The sequence below is a fragment of the Geotrypetes seraphini genome, chromosome 1 (genome assembly GCF_902459505.1).
Source record: "Geotrypetes seraphini chromosome 1, aGeoSer1.1, whole genome shotgun sequence".
NCBI classification, from domain to species: Eukaryota; Metazoa; Chordata; class Amphibia; order Gymnophiona; family Dermophiidae; genus Geotrypetes; species Geotrypetes seraphini.
In genome coordinates, this window is record NC_047084.1 from 388,835,214 (window position 1) to 388,854,789 (window position 19,576).

General features: G+C 45.8%; 1 protein-coding gene across 5 annotated transcripts in view; it reads right to left on the reverse strand.

Annotated features, from left to right (window-relative positions):
- Window positions 1-19,576, reverse strand: part of NCBP1 (nuclear cap binding protein subunit 1) — a 397,555-nt gene that overhangs the window by 199,279 nt on the left and 178,700 nt on the right. For all 5 annotated transcript variants that reach the window (XM_033917013.1, XM_033917021.1, XM_033917038.1 and 2 more), the window contains one exon: window positions 16,077-16,140. In XM_033917013.1, the coding sequence (XP_033772904.1) occupies window positions 16,077-16,140 (64 nt within the window). The remainder of the gene's footprint in view (window positions 1-16,076; window positions 16,141-19,576) is intronic.

Consider the following 19,576-nt stretch of genomic DNA (forward strand, 5'->3'; position numbering starts at 1 on the left):
TATATTGTGCCTGAACCTCATCAAGAAGGTCTTGAAATTGTCGAAAATTAAGAGTACGCGCCATGATGAAGTTCACCATTTTTGTTACATCTTTGAGGACATCGTCAAGTTTTTGCTGCTTTCTTTGGCGCAGAGAGCCTCTTGATGTATTATGCAGTGAAATTGAATCAGTGGATGTTTTGCTTCCTTAGCAAAGAAATGAATGAATCCTGATGTTGTCCCCACCATGCTAGGTGCTCCATCGCTAGTAACTGAAACCACTTTTTCTGGACTTATGTCTAGTGATGAAAAAGCCTCCATCACAGCATTGTGGATATCTATCCCTTGTGTTCTTCCAGGCAAAGACAGCAGTTTTACCAGCTCTTCTCTCATGATGTCACCAGTAGCATAACGCAAAATGAGCGCTAGTCTTGCATGGTTAGTAATATCTGTACTTTCATCCAAGCACATGGAGTAGAAGGGTGCTTTTTGTAAGTCGCAAGTAAGCTGTTGATTAACATCAGCAGCCATTCGCAGAACCCTATCTTTTGCAGTATTTCTGCTTAGCGGCATCTCAGAGATGCGCTGCACAATTTTATCCTTGTTTTGGAAATCATGGAAGAGTGAATTACTCCCAGCCAAAATTGCCTTTTTGATAAAATCTCCATCAGAGAGGGGCTTACCATGTTTTGCCATGCACAGTGAAATTTGAAAGCTGGCAACTGTAAGATGATTAGTTTTTGAAAGATAGTTGCTAAAACTAAGAGACTGGGAGTGATATTTCTTTAATTTTCCTACAAGGAACTCTTTTCTTTGAGCTAAACCAAGTTCAGCAACACTGTTATGGTTGGTCTCAAAGTGACGTTTGACACTTGATGTGCGAGACACAACACTTTCATTACACATAATACACAATGCTTTCCCAGTGCGTTCAATCACTCCATATGTACTCTGTCCAGGCCTCTTGGAATGGTCTTCCACTATCTGTTTTTGCTTTTTTTGCTGTACTCATTTTCTTTGTTCAAGACTTAAGTCTACAAAAAGATAAAATTTGTATAATAAAAAAAATCTAATGAAGTGCTGTATACAAATCCGTCCCCATAAAAAAATAAGTGATTGGGGAATTTTACTAATTGTAGACATCCGTTTTGGTCAAAAAATATACTGTCCGGGTGAAAACCGGACTTGTGCAACCTGAGTGTATGGGAAAAGGACTTTTATTTTTCATTATTGGAGCCTTTGTTATTTTATTATGATGTTTACAAAAGCACTGTGAAGGGCCACATATACACTTTACTGTTTTTTGCTATATTGAGTTTGCCATAAGGTACAGCGCAGAGGATTAGTGTGTTGGTTGTTCACAGAGAGCCCAGCCCTCCTCTCAGCTTACTGAACTTCTCTATGCAATCATCATAAGCAGCTTTTTTATTTCCTAGAATTTAGCATGTCCCCCATGGAAGATACAGAGGAGCACATTATTAGACACATTAACTTCCCCCCATATCCTCACCTCTCTAGCATGGGAGCACTAGGAACTGTTCCTGATTACAGATGTCACATGTGGAGTCACACTACAGCCTCACTGAGTTCCTATGACAGACTGTGTGAAGCTTCTCTTCCTCCCCCCACTTCCCCCTCACACACTGCCTGGCTCATAGGATACTAAGGGGAAGACAGGCAGGCTAAACATCCACTCACAGGACTGCAGCCAGCACAGGAGGATGGGCTGCGGTCCACCGGGACAATGCCCGGTCCTCCCAATGGCCAGTCCGGCCCTGTTGCCAGGTGAGCTGCAAAGCAGACACCTGCACACTCGCCTCCCGCTGCGCCGCATATCTTAATTGCGGACTAGAGAGTTGCGAGGGGACAGAAATCCCACCCGTCCCCGCCAAAGTCTCACCCGTCCCCGTGAGGAATCCCTCCGTCCCCACCCGTCCCGGCGAGGAATGTCCTCCGTCCCCGCCCGTCCCTATAAATTTCAGAAATAGTTATTTCATTTAATTATGCTACTGAATTAAAGCAAATAAGCAAAAAGACTTTATTAATTTGGAAATATTAATTGGGAAGAATACACACTTTGTAAACGGGTTTCTACCAGAGCCTCTTTTGTTTATAAATTTTTATCAACACAACTAATATACTACTTTATCCTGAAGCAAAAAAAAAAGGAAAAAAGAAATAGAATTCTTTTCCTACCTTTGTTGCCTGGTTTCTGCTTTCCTCATGTTCTCATTCAGTTCCTTCCATCCACTGTCTCTCTTCCTTCTGCGTCTTCCATTTGCTCTGTTACTATGCCTCTCCCTTTCTCCCCCCTTCCAAATTGGTCTGGCACCCATCTTCTTCCCTCCGCTCCCCCCATAGTCTGGCATCTCTGTCTTCTTCCCTGCCAGCGTCTTCTCCCAACTCTCTCTTCCCCATTTCCTTTTAGCGTCCTTCTCCACCCCCCCATCTTCCCCATGTCCTGTCAGCGTCATTCTCCCCCCCCCCCGTCTTCCCCATGGCCTTTCAGCATCCTTCTCCACCCCTTTGTCTCCCCCATGTGCTTTCAGCGTCCTTCTCCCCTCCCCGTCTTCCCCATGTCCTGTCAGCGTCCTTCTCCCCTTCTGTCTTCCACAAATGTTTTCAGTGTCCTTCCCCCCCACCCCGTCTTCCCCATGTGCTTTCAGCGTCCTTCTCCCCCCCGTCTTTCTCATGTGCGTCCTTCTCCCCCCCGTCTTCCCCATGTACTGTCAGCGTCCTTCTCCCCCTTCTGTCTTCCACAAATGCTTTCAGAGTCCTTCCCCCCCCCACCCCGTCTTCCCCATGGCCTTTCAGCGTCCTTCTCCACCCCTTTGTCTTCCCCAGTGCTTTCAGCGTCCTTCTCCCCCCTCCTTCTCTCCCGCCCCGGGTGCAGCACAGCCGGCCAGGTCCCCTTACTTTTGTGGCGCTTCCGCGACCGACAACAGCCCCGGTCTGACAAACCTCCCTGCCCTTAACTGCGAATCTAAATTTCCTTCTTACAGCTGCTGTAAGAAGGTAATTTAGATTCGCAGTTAAGGGCAGGGAGGTTTGTCAGACCAGGGCTGTTGTCGGTCGGTCGGGTTAGCGCCACAATAGTAAGGGGACCTGGCCGGCTGTGCTGCACATGGGGCGGGGCGGATCGCCCCCCTCCCTTGGTAGCCACTCGAGCCGCGAGGCTACTCCTACTTACCTACCCTGTCTGCAGCACAGAGCCGAACGGAAGTCTTCCCAACGTCAGTGCAGACGTCGGAGGGAGGGAGGGCTTTGTTTACCGACATCAGCGCTGACGTCGGGAAGACTTCCGTTCAGCTCTGTGCTGCAAGCAGAGCAGGTAGGGAGAAAAGCCACACGAGTTAGTTCATCCAGCCCCGCAGGAACCCCGCGACCCTCGGAGGCGTCCCCACGGGATCCCCGCGACCCGTGCAGCTCTCTATTGCGGACCTTCCCGCATGCCAGCTGCAAGGCCTTCACGTGCCACAGCTGGCACGCGTGCCATAGGTTCGCCATCGCTGGTCAAGACTATATAGATCTAAACAGGTCAAAAGTAAACGTATAGGAAATGAACAGCTGATAATACAGAGTGTATCTTGAAAACATAAGCCGATAGTAGCTCAAAGACAAGCCGACCGGGTAGATGAAAAGTGAAACCTGGGAAAAATCTAAATTATGTTCAAATGAGCTTCTATTAAAACCAAAGAATAAAACCACAGCACTCGGGAAAGTAAAAAAGGGGCAGTAAAATGGACTTAACGAAAAGGTCTCTGCGCTGATAAGAAACTCGTAAGCAGAATAAATGTGAACACGCAACAGTGGGGCTATGATAGTTGATCCGTTGAAAGAGGCGCCCAAAAAGTGTCGGCAGTGGATTGGATGCACACTGATAGGGGGAGGGGCATCAGGCTGTCAAAAAAGGCTGCTTTAATAAAAAAAAAATTAAAAAAAAATTAAAATACTGGTGAAAAACTAAATTAAAAACCCAAATCATGATAAAATGCCGAACCTGACCGCACGTGGTAGTGAAAGTAGCATAAGGCAACGTAGTACTGTTAGTGCCAGAGCTGCTTAGAATAAAGAACCATGAGGAGAAAAAATAAATAATAAAGGAATGAGGTGATAATATGTAACCACAGCCGATGGCTCCTCACTGCACCACTTGATAAAAACTAAGGAGCGATGTTGTAGAGAAGTGCTTCCGGGTCCTGCCTTCGCGGAAACAGAAAGTAGGCAGGACCCGGCAGCAAGAGCAGCAAATTGTAAGCTTCCCTCCATCACTGACCTGTCTCCCGCCTTAGCCCATAGCAAACTCATGCTCCGGGGTGTAAGGATAATAAAATGTAAGGATGGTCGCACCCCCACAATGTTAGGTTGGAGGGGTTATGTTTGACACGGCCTTACAATCCGCGGTCCCGAGTTCAATACCTTCACAGAAGTTTCATTAGGGATAGAATCAAATAAGAAGCACAGCCAGGGGTGATTATATAAAGAATATATTATAGAAATAGTCTTACAGAAAAGCAATATTTATAATCATTACAATTAAGCATTACAATTAAATAGAGAGTATAGCAGTTTCCCTGGCTTACAGAGTTCAGAGGCAAAGAGGGACATAGAAGCTTGCAGTTCTAGTAAGAGCCAGAGAGAGAGAAAAGGGGGATGGTCTAAGCTTCGTGTTCCATAGATAAAGGGAAGGATAGACAGAGAGAGGGAGAGCCAAGACAGAACCAGAGTGCCAAGCAAAGAGCCAAGAGATAGCTAGATAGAAAGAGAGATAGAGGGCCAAGACCCCTCTCCTGATAGCTTGATAGAAAAAGAGAGAGATAGATTGATAGCTCCATAGAAAGAGAGATCCATGTGTGCTGCAGAGAGCAGGCTTTTATACCTTGGAATCTTATTCTGAATAGAGAAAATATTGTATGTCCCAGTATCTTTCTGTTTAGAATTTGTAAACTGTTTGAAACAATGGTTAATTTAATTGCTAAGGAGGGTGAGATACCTGCAAGCATGGTGATGGGATTAAGTCTCTGGCTTGATCTGTGCACCATTGTCCTAAGCACCCTCTTAATCAGACATTAACACCTTTTAGCTAGTCATGATTCAATCAGGGAAACTTAAAACATATCCGGGATACTTAAAACAGTTTCCCTGCACTAAGGGTCTATCTTCCTTCCCATGCCAGAGTCAGATTGATATAATTTCCCATACGCCTCTAGGCTGACACGGGGCTCTAATGTGTGTGTGCTGGCTTCCATTCTCTCCCCCACTCCCCCTGGACATAACTTCCGTTTTCGGAGGGTAGAGAAGGGAAGCCCGGCATACACACGTTAGAGCCCTGGAGCTTAAGTTCGCTACGGGCTAAGGCGTGAAATCTCTAAGCCAGTTTTTTTTTTTAATGTTGAGCAGCAGCGGCAGCAGCAGGATTTGTGATCGGATGACAGCCGGGCGGAGCGCCCAGCTAAAAGGCCCTAGGGAGAACACTGAACTAATATATCAACTAACAGTATTATAGTTTATTAAAATTTGATTAAATGCTTAACATAAAATTCAAAGCGTTATACAATAAAATTTGTTTAAATATTAATTAGGGAACAGACTACAAATAATACATAAGTACATAAGTAGTTGCCTCCGCCGGGGCAGACCAGAGGTCCATCCCGCCCAGCGGTCCGCTCACGCGGCGGCCCATCAGGCATATTGCCTGAGCAGCGGCCCCTGAATAATTTTATACCTACCTCTACACTTATCTCTAAACCTTCCACTGCTCTTATCTGTACCTCAATCCCTTTGTCCTCCAGGAACCTATCCAGGTCTTCCTTGAAACCCTGTACTTTGCTATTTCTTATCACGGCCTCCGGAAGGGTGTTCCATGTGTCCACCACCCTCTGTGTGAAAAAGAATTTCCTTGCGTTTGTTCTAAACCTGTCCCCCTTCAATTTCATCGAGTGACCCCTTGTTCTTGTGGTTTCTTTCAAATTGAAAAATCTGTCCTTGTCAACCTTTTCGATGCCCCTCAGGATCTTGAAGGTCTCTATCATATCTCCTCTGAGTCTCCGCTTTTCCAGGGAGAACAGCCCCAGCTTCTTCAGTCTGTCAGTGTATGTAAGGTTTTCCATACCCTTAATCAGTTTAGTTGCTCTTCTCTGGACTCCCTCAAGCATTGCCATGTCCTTTTTGAGGTACGGTGACCAGTACTGTACACAGTATTCCAGATGCGGGCGCACCATAGCCTGGTACAGTGGCAGGATGACTTCCTTCGTTCTGGTCGAGATACCCTTCTTAATGATACCTAACATTTGGTTTGCTTTCCTCGAGGCTGTGGCGCACTGTGCTGACGCCTTCAATGTCGTGTCTACCATCACTCCCAGGTCTCTTTCCAGCTTACTGACCCCTAGCATTGATCCCCCCATTTTGTAAGTGAACATCCTTCTCCCTATATGCATGACCTTGCATTTCCCTACGTTGAAGCTCATTTGCCACTTTTTCGCCCATTCTTCCAGTGTCGTAAGATCCCTTTGGAGATCCTCGCAATCTACCGTGGTTTCAACCTTGCTGAATAGTTTGGTGTCATCTGCGAATTTGATGACCTCACATTTTGTTCCCGCCTCCAGGTCGTCAATGAATATGTTAAACAGGAGCGGTCCCAGCACTGACCCTTGAGGAACCCCGCTCGTGACCCCTTGCCAGTCCGAGTAGTGGCCCTTTACACCAACCCTCTGCTTCCTGTCTGCCAGCCAGTTTTTGATCCATCGGTGGACCGCCCCTCGCACCCCGTGATTCCATAGCTTCCTGAGCAACCGCTCATGTGGTACCTTATCGAAGGCTTTCTGGAAGTTTAGGTAAATTATGTCTATGGGTTCACCTTTGTCCACCTGGCTATTTACCCCCTCAAAGAAGTACAACAAGTTTGTGAGGCACGACCTACCCTTGCAGAACCCATGCTGGCTCGACCTTAGCTGTCCATTTTTTTCGATATGATCACAAATGCTGTCCTTAATCAGCGCCTCCATCATCTTTCCCGGGACCGATGTGAGGCTCACCGGCCTATAGTTTCCCGGGTCGCCCCTTGAACCCTTTTTGAAGATGGGCATGACATTAGCTATTTTCCAGTCCTCCGGGATCTCTCCAGTTTTTAGGGATAGGTTGCATATTTGCTGAAGTGTCTCTGATATTTCATTCCTTAATTCCTTGAGCACCCTTGGGTGAATGCCGTCTGGACCTGGCGACTTGTCGCTCTTTAGCTTGTCTATCTGCCTGAGGACATCCTCCTGGCTCACCTCTAAACATAATCCTTACGAGACAGACAAACTTGAATGGGGAAAGGACAAGAAAACAAAACTTAAAAAAGGGGAGAACTACAATTTGTGAGGAAAGAGAACAAACGGATAGAAACAGTAGAATATGACAAGGTAGGAGGATTGCATTTAAAAAAATAGAAATAAAGATTATTTTAAAAGAAAAAATCAGTTGTAGGCATCTTTACAAAGAAAGCATTTTAAATACTCTTGAATTTATCCACGTTTTGTTCTGTTCTGATATATAGAGGGAGATAGTTCCAAATTGAAACAAAAACCATATGCAACCAGACCAAACATTTATGGAGCTCATACTTGCATGTCCTATCAGGCAGAAACTCAGACTGATTTCTCTTTTTTTTTCTTTTAAATCAGTGTGGCTGAGAGACAGAATTCTCCAAATCCAGACAGAGGCTGATATACAGACAGAAGGCAGGCAAAGCCAACTTATAGGGCAGGGATTCAGGACTACTAGACACAGATGGGCCGTGGCCCTTATCTGCCGTCTGTTTCTATGTTTCTATCCACAAGAAATATTTTCAAGGTAAGAACCTAATCTTTCTTTCTAGTGCAGTGTATCGCAAACTGTGTGCCGCGGCGCACTAGTATGCCTCCTGTGATTCCAAGTGTGCTGCAGCACACTGAGGAGGAAGAGAAGCGCCGGCCAGCTGACTTGCCTCTCACTGCGAGGCACCTCCTGTAGGGCCAGAGGTTCACGTGCTGGCACTGCATCTTCCTGCTGCCATCGTGTTTCTCTTTGCGCGCACACCCCCCCCCCCCCCTTTACAGGCAGCATCTTCTTGCTGCCATCACGTTTCTCTCAGCACCCCTCTCCCCCCACCAGCAGCTTCGTGTGCTTTTTAACTTGGTCACACAGCAGCCGCTAGGATTAATTCAGATGTGGTTTCATCTGGGAGCCTTGGGGGTTTTGCTAAACCAGCCGGTATCATCGAAACGGGAAGGCCTAGCAAAGGCCCCGAGGCTCCCAGATGAAACCGAATCTAAATTAATCCTAGCGGCAGCTGTGTGACCAAGTTAAAAAGCACACAGTGAGCTGCCACTAGAGACAGGAGAAGTAATTCTGGACAAGGGAGGTGGTAGAGAACTGGAACGCTCTTCCGGAGTCTGTCATAGGGGAAAACATTCTCCAGGGATTCAAGACAAAGTTAGACAAGTTTCTGCTGAACCGGAACGTACTCAGGTAGGGCTGGTCTCAGTTAGGGCACTGGTCTTTGACCTGAGGGCCGCCGCGTGAGCGTACTGCTGGGCAAGATGGACCACTGGTCTGACCCAGCAGCGTCATTTCTTATGTTCTTATGCAAGTTAGACGGGGCATTGCTGGACAGGGGGAAGGGGGAGGATGTAAGGGAGAAGGGGTACTACTGGACATGTAGAGAGGAAGAGGTGCTGCTGGACAGGGGGCAGGGAAAGGGAAGAGAGAAGAGGTGCTGCTGGGCCTGGTAGAAGGGGAGGGAAAGGAAAGATGCTACAGACTGGAGGGGAGGGTGAGATGGTGGCCAAGTTATCCCTGAAAGGAAGACCACATATAAGATAACATAAGTCACTTTATTACAATCCAGAGCTGAACTATTTATTTATTTATTAAATTACACATCGAGAGGGCATTGCTTATATAATATGATCCAGTGAGGAGATAGCACTTAAAGCCTAAGACAATTAATGATAGGAGTCTCGGGTGGTGTTTCTGAGGGTCATTAAAAGCAATGTTTGTATAACAAATCGACTGAATGAGAACTGAAGGTGGAACAAGAAAGAATTGTCCCACAATTATAATACCATATTGAATATCCAAGAGCCATTTCACCATTGCTCTGCCCTTGGTTTTCTTCTCTGGTCATCCGGCTGGATTATCCACAAATAAGTGCAGTGGAGGATGAAAGAATTCAAACTTGTAGCCTTCTCAAATGATGTCCAGCCCCAAGTCATCCAAGGTAATCCTTGTCCAGGCCTCCCAGTAAGTCAAATACCTTTCTCCTGTGCACAGGAATTAGGTGACTGGTCTGCTGTCATTGGGATTTCTTGAGGACTGCTGCTGAGCAGGAATCTGAGGGCTGAGCTTGACTGGAGCCTCCAAACCTCTGTTGAGAACCACAAAATGTACTATGACCCAACTCCCAGGGGCACATGGTCTACTGTCTTGCAAAGGCTTAAGGCGACAATCTGCCATACTGGCCAAATCATCATCCAGCACTTTGCCAAAGAGCATTGGTCACTGCAAGGTAGCCTGCTCAACATAGCTTTGGAATAATATATAGTGAGGCCTTAAGTATGTATCAACCCTATAAATCAAGTACAGTGGAACCTCGGCTTGCGAGTAACCCGGTTTGCGAGTGTTTTGCAAGATGAGCAGAACACTCAGCAAACTTTTGCCTCGCAAACTGAGCATGTTCTGGTGTACGAGCACTTCCCCCCCGCTCTAACCGGCATCGCACCCCCCCGAACCGGCATCGCAACCCCCCCCCCCCCCGCGAGAACGCCCCCCCGCAAGAACCGCAAAGCACCCCCGTGCTGAAAGCGGCATCCGCCCGCCCTTCCTCCCAAGCACGGTCCTTACCCCTTCTGCTCATTGTAAGGGTTGTAAGGTTACACTTTTCCCAATCTTAATACACATGTGGATTTGGGGGGGGGGGATTTCTTGTTTTTCCATTAAGAATATATAGATGATTGTCGTAAAATATTATTTTCATGTGGTATATATTATTTGCATATGAATTTGGGAGGGGGGTGGGGGTTAAATCTTCTTGGTGTATGATATTGAAAATTTTTCAAGTGATGTTGTATTATATTTGGTTGATATTTACTGTACACTTGATGTAAGTTTAAAAATGAATAAAGAAATTAAAAAAAAAAACCAAAACTTTATAAAACTTCTGCCTTTACTGACCGAGTCTTAATTCCCTATGCCCCTGCCCGGTCACTTAGGTCAAACGACCAACATTTGCTGTTTGTTCCTCCTCTCAAATCCATTAATACTCAGAGGCAATATATTTTTTCAGTCGTCGCTCCGCAACTGTGGAACTCCCTCCCAACACACATAAGGATGAACATCTTATTGATAGGTTTAAAAGAAGTTAAAATGCTTTCTTTTTAAAGATGCTTTTGACTGCTAGTTTTTTTAGAGTCAGATCACACTTTTTAATTTCAGCTAGATTTTTTTTGTTTCCCTCCCTATTGTTATATCCATATTTGACTCATTTACTATCATATATTTCATATATGGTATTTCCTCCCCACATCCGTTTTGGTTCTGTTTTTGTTTTGTAATTTGTCTATGTTATTGGTACTGTCTCCCTGAATTTGGCGATGCATTATGTTTTTTAGATTTGTTCATCGCTTTGTATTAAGATTAAGCGATTCATCAAATTTTAAATAAAACTTGAAAACTTGCAACAAAGGAAAACATTGTCGCCACCTTAAGCCTCAAACTGTCTTCTTGAGGACTAAATCCACCCTATGGTCTTACACATCCTTCAACATCAATTCACCTTCACCAGGCAGAGAAGTTTGTCTGGAAATCTGTGCTGCTAGCAAATCCATTTTGGCAGGACAAACTGTTGGAAATCAGGAGCCAGTGGATACAACTTTGACATAGTCCTGACAAACCACAAGGGACCCTACGGAGCTCCTTTAGCAACACTAATGTCAGGGTGCAAAGGAAAAAAAGTGGTTTGAAGCTTAGAGCTGCACATGACAAAACACTGAGCAGCAGAGGTCTGTGGGTGTTCAAGCTTCAATACCTGCAAGGATTTTTTTTTTTTAAATTTATTTAAAATATTTCTAATCCGCTTGATAAACTAAGTGGCTCAATATCATATTCATAATATCTGTCATGATCTTCAGCAACGCCACTGGCAGATCCTCCCCTTAGTCCAGCACTGCCACAGACTCATTGCCTGTTAGCTACATCCTGTGACCCTGAATTCTCAAACTGAAAATTTATTTTGAAGGAGTAAAGGCATTGATTCTGATCCCCAGTCATTCCAATCTTTCTCCGACTATACCTCCGAGTCCTGCAGGTGAACCTTCAGAGTGGCACTGCAGTCTGAGGGCAAACCCCCATGTGTAACAGTTGGCTTGAATCCAGACGGTGTAACTACACCCCAATAAGCCATATAGGCTTCAAACATAAGACCAACAAAATCAGGGGTATAGATCTGAACAGGATGCCATGAGGCCACCTGCATGGACTCTGTGTATCCTCATGGGATCAGAGGCGACTGCCTATCTGCGCTTTGCCAAAGATGCCATGTCATTAACCTAGCTTTAAATGTATACAGTCTGGATAGAATAATGCTCTTCACTCTATATACGTATTTTTAAAGGACACCTCAGCCCCACCACTCCACCGCTGTAATGATTTTCTACCGCGGGAAGAATGATGTGGTGCCTCATCATTGGCTGTCCATTTTATTGTAATTTATTATGTTTTATAGCATATTTCAAAAATCTTCAAATGTATCTTCAGTTGTAAAGTTTTTATGATAAATATCCCAATTATGTAAAAATATATAAATAGTACTTATCTCAGCCTAACCCGGGAGTCAGACCCGCCATGTTTCGCACTAAAAAAGTGCTGTATCAAGAGTCTCCCTACAAAATAAAGGAAGGAAGCTATTACATATTACTGTCCTAGCCCCTTCCCACATTTTTTAAAAGACTTCTTTATCATTCAGTCTATATTACGTCTGATAAACTCACCGAGGCTGCCGCTGTCATCCGACTCCTATTTTATTGTGAGAAAGATGGCGGTGGCCTCGGTGAGTTTAAGAAATGCGGGAAGGGGCTAGCACAGTAATATGTAATAGCTTCCTTCCTTTATTTTGTAGGGAGACCCTTGATACAGCACTTTTTTAGTGCGAAACATGTCGGGTCTGACTCCCGGGTTTGGCTGAGATAAGTACTATTTATATATTTTTACATAATTGGGATATTTATCATAAAAACTTTACAACTGAAGATACATTTGAAGATTTTTGAAATATGCTATAAAACATAATAAATTACAATAAAATGGACAGCCAATGATGAGGCACCACATCATTCTTCCCGCGGTAGAAAATCATTACAGCGGTGGAATGGTGGGGCTGAGGTGTCCTTTAAAAATACGTATATAGAGTGAAGAGCATTATTCTATCCAGACTGTATATATTTAAAGCTATATTGATTCTAATACTGGATATAATTATCAAGTGATTAACAGTGCCAGTTTTATGATGTCATTATCCTAGCCTTTGAAAGGAATTTTTCTTCCATAAAATGAGCCACCTACGACTTCATTGCCCTAAAGCAGTGGTCTCAAAATCACAGCCCACCAGGCACTATTTTGAGGCCTTCGGTATGTTTATCATAATCACAAAAGTAAAATAAAACAGTTTCTTGATCATATGTTTCTTTAGCTATAAATTACAATATTATTATTAAGACTTAGCCAAAAGGAAAGATTTATAAACTATAAAGAGTTTTACCCCATGCAAAATTGTAATTTCTTTAATAAGACATTAACTATTTTTTTCTGAGGCCCTCCAAGTACCTACAAATCCAAAATGTGACCACTGCCCTAAAGGGACCAGAGGGAGCTAATCCCAGCACACACCCCTCCCCCAACATGCCTTGCATGTGGAACATGGATGTTCCTTTGCTGGGAATCCAGTGCAAATCTGGCATGAATCAGGAGTAAAACAGCCTGAGGAGTCAGCCTATAATAATTTTAAACAAAATCAAGGTGTATTTTAGGCAGATTAAGGCTTTTAAAATCAAACTGGGAAAATCTAAGATGGCTGCAGTGGCAGCATTTTGGCACAAAAAAAACAGCCCAGGAGAGCTAACTAAAAAGTTCAAAAAAACACAGGGAAGGGGATTTTGGAGATGGAGAATCCTATACCAAGCCCCAGAACTCTCCCCACACCACAACAGGTTACAATAGTCTGTACTCACAGTTCTGCTGGTGATGTGCTTGCATCAGCTGAAACAGCAGTTGGATTATAGAGATTATTACATGCCTCAGAGAAGCATATAATAATCATGCTGAAACAGCAGTTGGATTATGGAGATTATTACATGCCTCAGAGAATCATGTAATAATCATCCAAATGTTTGGGGGTTTTTTTCAGGCTGCCATTCAGATGCTGAAAGAGTCTGAGAACCCAGACCCCACAAGCTACACAGTCAACTCGGGGGTGGGGTGGATGCAGCCGGCATCCAATAACATCCTTAGGACCGACACAGAGCCACACAGCCTTGCTCAAGCTCCAGAAACAACCAGGAGTGAACCTTGCTACCAGGAGAGCTCCCCAAGCCACAAAAAGTGCTAGTGCAGGCTGGCCAGGTAGGTGCCCTGTAAAAGTGTTGCCCTCCCATCTACAGACATCTAACACCCAAGAGTCTGTATCTTCTTCCAGGCAGAGATGGGTCCTCAAGCACAAAAAAGCCTAAAAATTTGGATAAAAACCTGAAAATAATAAAGTAAAATCAGAGCAAATCAGAAACACACCTTCCAACTTGTATGTAGAAGGAGAAATTGAGGAGCTACAGCACAGCTCAGCGATACAGAAAGAGGAACCGAAAAATACAGATGCCTTCTATACAACTCACAATTAAAGGTGAATAACCGACTGGTTCAAGACTCATATGCCTTTTAAGAACATAAGAATTGCCGCTGCTGGGTCAGACCACTTGTCCATCATGCCCAGCAATCCACTCACGCGGCGGCCCTTAGGTCAAAGACCAGTGCCCTAACTGAGACCAACCTTACCTGCGTACGTTCCCTGGAGGGTGTTTTCCCCTATAACAGCCTTAAGACATAAGAAGTTGCCTCCACTGGGTCAGACCGAGGTCCATCTCGCCCAGCGGTCCGCTCCCGCGGCGGCCCATCAGGTCTGCGACCTGTGAAGTGGTTTCTGACCACTTCTATAACCTACCTCAAGTTCTCTCTGTACCCCTCTATCCCTTTATCCTCCAGGAACCTATCCAAACCCTTCCTGAACCCCTGTACAGAGTTCTGGCCTATCACTTCCTCCAGAAGCGTGTTCCATGTGTCCACCACCCTCTGTGTAAAAAAGAATTTTCTAGCATTTGTTCTAAACCTGTCCCCTTTCAATTTCTCCGAGTGACCCCTAGTGCTTGTGGCTCCCCACAGTTTGAAGAATCTGTCCTTATTCACTCTCTCTATGCCCTTAAGGATTTTGAAGGTTTCTATCATGTCCCCTCTAAGTCTCCTCTTCTCCAGGGAGAACAGCCCCAGCATTTTTAACCTGTCAGCGTATGGAAAATTTTCCATACCTTTTATCAGCTTAGTCGCCCTCCTCTGCACTCCCTCGAGTACCGCCCTGTCCTTCTTGAGGTACGGCGACCAGTATTGAACACAGTACTCCAGGTGCGGGTGCACCATTGCGCAATACAGCGGCATGATGACTTCCTTCGTCCAGGTTGTGATACCCTTTTTGATGATGCCCAGCATTCTGTTTGCTTTCTTTGAGGCTGTCGCACATTGCACCGATGGTTTCAGTGATGTGTCGACCATCACCCCCAGGTCCCTTTCCAGGTTACTCACCCCTAGCAGTGTTCCCCCCATTTTGTAGTTGAACATCGGGTTCTTTTTCCCTACATGCACGACCTTGCATTTCTCTACGTTAAAACTCATTTGCCACTTTTTTGCCCAGTCTTCCAGTCTCGTTAGGTCCCTTTGCAGGTCTTCACAGTCTTCCGTGTTTCTAACCCTGCTGCAGAGTTTGGTGTCATCAGCAAATTTGATAACCTCACATTTTGTCCCCGTCTCCAGATCGTTAATAAATATATTGAACAGTAGATGACCCAGCACCGACCCCTGCGGAACTCCGCTCGTGACCCATTGCCAATCTGAGTATTGGCCCTTGACTCCAACCCTCTGTTTCCTGCCCGCTAGCCAGTGTTTGATCCATCGGTAGATATCCCCTTGCACCCCGTGGTTCCACAGTTTTTTAAGTAGCCGTTCGTGAGGTACCTCACGCCAGCATCCAGGGCACACCCGCTCCCCTCCCAGACTTATTGCAGGCCTCCGCCAGGCTGTGCACCTTGTCCCCCCTCCCTGCCCTGTCCATCTTACCTCCTCTGCCACTGAAATCTCTGGTGGTCCAGAGGTGTAATGGGTAAGAGCGAGCTTTCCATTCTCCTGCCCCGCTGCAAACCCGGTGAGTTGCTGCCACGAGTTCCAACTTCAGCCGCTGAGCGGTAGGGAGCACACTTTGGCGCTGCTGCTCAGTGCTGAATGGCTTCCTGAATGGCTCCCGCCGGAACTCGCAGTAGCAACAGACCAGGTTAGCATCGGGGCAGGAGAGTAGAAAGCTTGCTCCTGCCCACTACACCTCTGGACCACCAGGGATTCCAGCGGCAGAGGAGATACGATGGACAGGGCAGGGAGGGGGGACAAGGTGGAGAGCCTGGGAGGGAGGAAAGGGAGCTGGTTGCAGAGCCTGACAGAAGGAGGGAGGGAAGGGGGCTCTGTGCAGTGCCTGGCAGGGAGGGGGCTGGGTTCAGAGCCTGCAGCTGGCAGGGCACTTGAATATTAAGCCGCCCGGCTTATATGCGAGTCAATCATTTTTCCTCCTTTTGGGGGGGAAATGGGGGGTCTCGACTTATATTCGAGTATATATTGTTTATAAAAATACTACCAAGAGCTACATTCTCTTGCTGACCAAGATAACAAAGACTCCATAAAGTAAACTCCTTGTGTTTTTACCCCTGTTACAGTTTGCCATACCTATAACATGGAGCTGAACAAACACAGAATGCAAATTTTAAAAAAATACATACTTCAACTATGTGGTAGTTCAAAGGAATTTTGTTCTTCCCTGGATAACTCAACAGCTGTGCGGCACTGTTGAAAAAAACAAAAATGAGTACATTAAAAAAACCATATCATATATAGAAACCTTCCAGAAACTTTCCCCAACACTATATGTCATGTCTGTCTGTCCAAGTTAGACTGTAAGCTCTTCCGAGCAGGACTGTCTATAAATGTCAGAATGCACAGTACTACACACCTTTCAGCGCTATACAAGTGATAAGTAGTAGTAGATAAGCTGCAGTCCTAGTGAATGAATCTAATATAATAAAACTTCCTATGCGTGCGCCGGTTTTCCGTGAGCTCTAGCGACTCATAGGAAGTACGCATGCGCGGCTTACGGTCTGGCCTCATGCGAGGCAAGACAAGTGCGCATGCGGGCCCTTCCCTGCTCTCCACCTGCGGAGCGGCGGCTGCCGGCCACTAGCACCCCCTGCCCTCTCCGTCGCCTCCAGAGGCGTAGGCAGCACTATAAACACGCTGCTTCGCGCCCTTCTCTACCGATTTCCTCTGCCGCGTCTCTGATGACATCATCGGAGACAGATGCGGCAGAGGAAATTGGCAGTAGAAGGCCGCGAAGCAGCGTGTTTAAAGTGCTGCCTATGCGGCTGGAGCCCCGAGGTTTGTCGGCGGTGGGAGGGTCAGAAGCAGGCCGGATCGACAACGGCAGTAAAAAAAAGGGGGAGGGCCGAACAGAGCACTAAAGATAAGGTAAGAGAAGGGAAAGGGGGGTGGGGGAAAATGCTGCTACTGCTTCTGCACAGGAAAGGGGGGGGATAGGAGGAAAATGCTGTTGCTGCTGCATAGGGAAGTGGGATGGAAATGCTGCTGCACAGGGAACTGGGGAAAAATGACAAAAAGAAAGAAAGACACAGGGGCAGGGAGAGGGACAGAAAGATAGACAGAGAAAGGGGGCCAGAGAGAGAGTCAGCGGGAGAGGGAAAGGGAGCAGTTTTGGGGGGAGACTCTATCCTCTAGTGAGCCACAATTTATATCAAAATCACTGATCCCATATAAAACCCAAAGATCTTTGCGTTCATCGGATCAAAATTTACTAACTGTGCCATCTCTAAAAATTATTGGAACAAGAAGAGCAGATATGTTCACGGTTGCAGGCCCACAATGGTGGAACACCCTCCCTCAATATATTAGATTAGAGCGTGATATTACATTATTTAAAAAATTTTTAAAAACTCATCTGTTCAAGGATGCTTTTAACCTTTAATTAAATATCTTTCTATGTTTTTAATTAATATTTTCTGAAGAATGCCTTGCTAACAATTTTTACCCTACCTTTTGTTCTTCCCTTTTCCTATATCCCGATTGTAACTTTACCTACTTCCCTATTTGTCAAGTTTGTTAAAATTAGGATTTATTGTTATTATGTTTAAAGTTTCTTTACTATATTTTATTTTATAATATGTACATCGCTTAGAAATTTGGAATAGGCGATTTATCAAAAAATGAAATAAACTTGAAACTTGAAGGGGCCATGGAGAGATAGGGAAAGGGGGCTGCTTTGGGGGGAGGTGTGCTGGGGACAGACAGCTTTGCTCTTGGGGGGGGGGAAGACAGAAGAGGGCCATGGAGAGACATTTGGGGGGGAGGTGTGTGATGAAGATAGACAGACATATATTCTAGCACCCGTTAATGTAACGGGCTTAAAGACTAGTAGAAAATAATTATGTATGCTGGCCTAGGTTCCAGCTCCAGGTAGGCCAAAAAAGCACAGTTACTTACCGTAACAGGTGTTATCCATGGACAGCAGGCAGATATTCTTGACTGATGGGTGACGGCACCGACGGAGCCCCGGTACGGACAATTTTAGAGTGATTGCACTCTAAGAACTTGGAAAGTTCTAGCAGGCCGCACCGCGCACGCGCGAGTGCCTTCCCGCCCGACAGAGGCGCGCGGTCCCCAGTTAGGATAAGCCAGCTAAGAAGCCAACCCGGGGAGATGGGTGGGACGCAAGAATATCTGCCTGCTGTCCCTGGATAACACCTGTTACGGTAAGTAACTGTGCTTTATCCCAGGACAAGCAGGCAGCATATTCTTGACTGATGGGTGACCTCCAAGCTAACAAAAAGAGGGATGGAGGGAAGGTTGGCCATTAGGAAAACAAATTTTGCAAAACAGATTGGCCGAAGTGTCCATCCCGTCTGGAGAAAGCATCCAGACAATAGTGAGATGTAAAAGTATGAACTGAGGACCAAGTAGCAGCCTTGCAGATTTCCTCAATAGGAGTGGAACGGAGGAAAGCTACAGATGCTGCCATAGCTCGAACTCTATGGGCCGTGACCGAACCTTCCAGTGTCAGTCCGGTCTGAGCATAACAGAATGAAATGCACGCTGCCAGCCAATTAGACAACGTACGTTTAGAAACAGGACGTCCCAATTTATTCGGATCAAAGGACAGAAAGAGTTGGGGAGCTGATCTGTGGGGCTTAGTACGCTCTAAATAGTAAGCTAGAGCCCTCTTACAGTCCAAAGTATGTAGAGCCTGTTCTCCAGAATGAGAGTGAGGTTTCGGAAAGAAGACAGGCAGAACAATGGATTGGTTGAGATGGAATTCAGAGACAACCTTAGGGAGAAACTTTGGATGTGTACGCAGGACCACCTTATCATGATGAAAGACCGTAAAAGTTGGATCTGCAACTAGTGCATGTAGCTCACTGACCCTCCTGGCAGAGATAAGAGCAATAAGGAAAAGTACTTTCCAAGTGAGAAACTTGAAAGGAGTGGTAGCCAAAGGTTCAAATGGAGGCTTCATTAAGGCGGAAAGAACCACATTGAGATCCCAGATTACAGGAGGGGCTTTAAGAGGTGGTTTCACATTGAAAAGACCCCGCATGAACCTGGACACCAAAGGATGAGCTGAGAGAAGTTTTCCATGAACCGGCTCATGAAAAGCAGCAATAGCACTGAGGTGGACTCTGATGGAAGTAGACTTAAGGCCAGAGTCAGACAAAGAAAGCAGATAATCCAACAATGTCTCCACTGCCAGGGAAGTGGGATCAAGATGATGAAGAAGACACCAGGAAGAAAATCGTGTCCACTTCTAATGGTAACATTGCAGAGTGGCTGGTTTCCTGGAGGCATCTAGAATGGAACGAACGGGTTGAGACAAAAGAGTATCATGAGAAGTCAGCCCAAGAGATACCAAGCTGTCAGGTGCAGAGACTGGAGGTTGGGATGTAGAAGGGTCTCCTGATGCTGTGTAAGCAGAGAAGGAAACAGTGGAAGAAGAAAAGGTTCCCTGGAACTGAGTTGAAGTAGAAGGGAGAACCAATGTTGCCTGGGCCACCTCGGAGCAATCAGAATCATGGTGGCTCGTTCCCTCTTGAGCTTGAACAAGGTTCTTAACATGAGAGGCAGAGGAGGGAAAGCGTACAGGAACAGATTAGACCAATCGAGGAGAAATGCATCCGCTGCTAGACGGTGAGGAGAGTAGAGTCTGGAGCAGAATAGG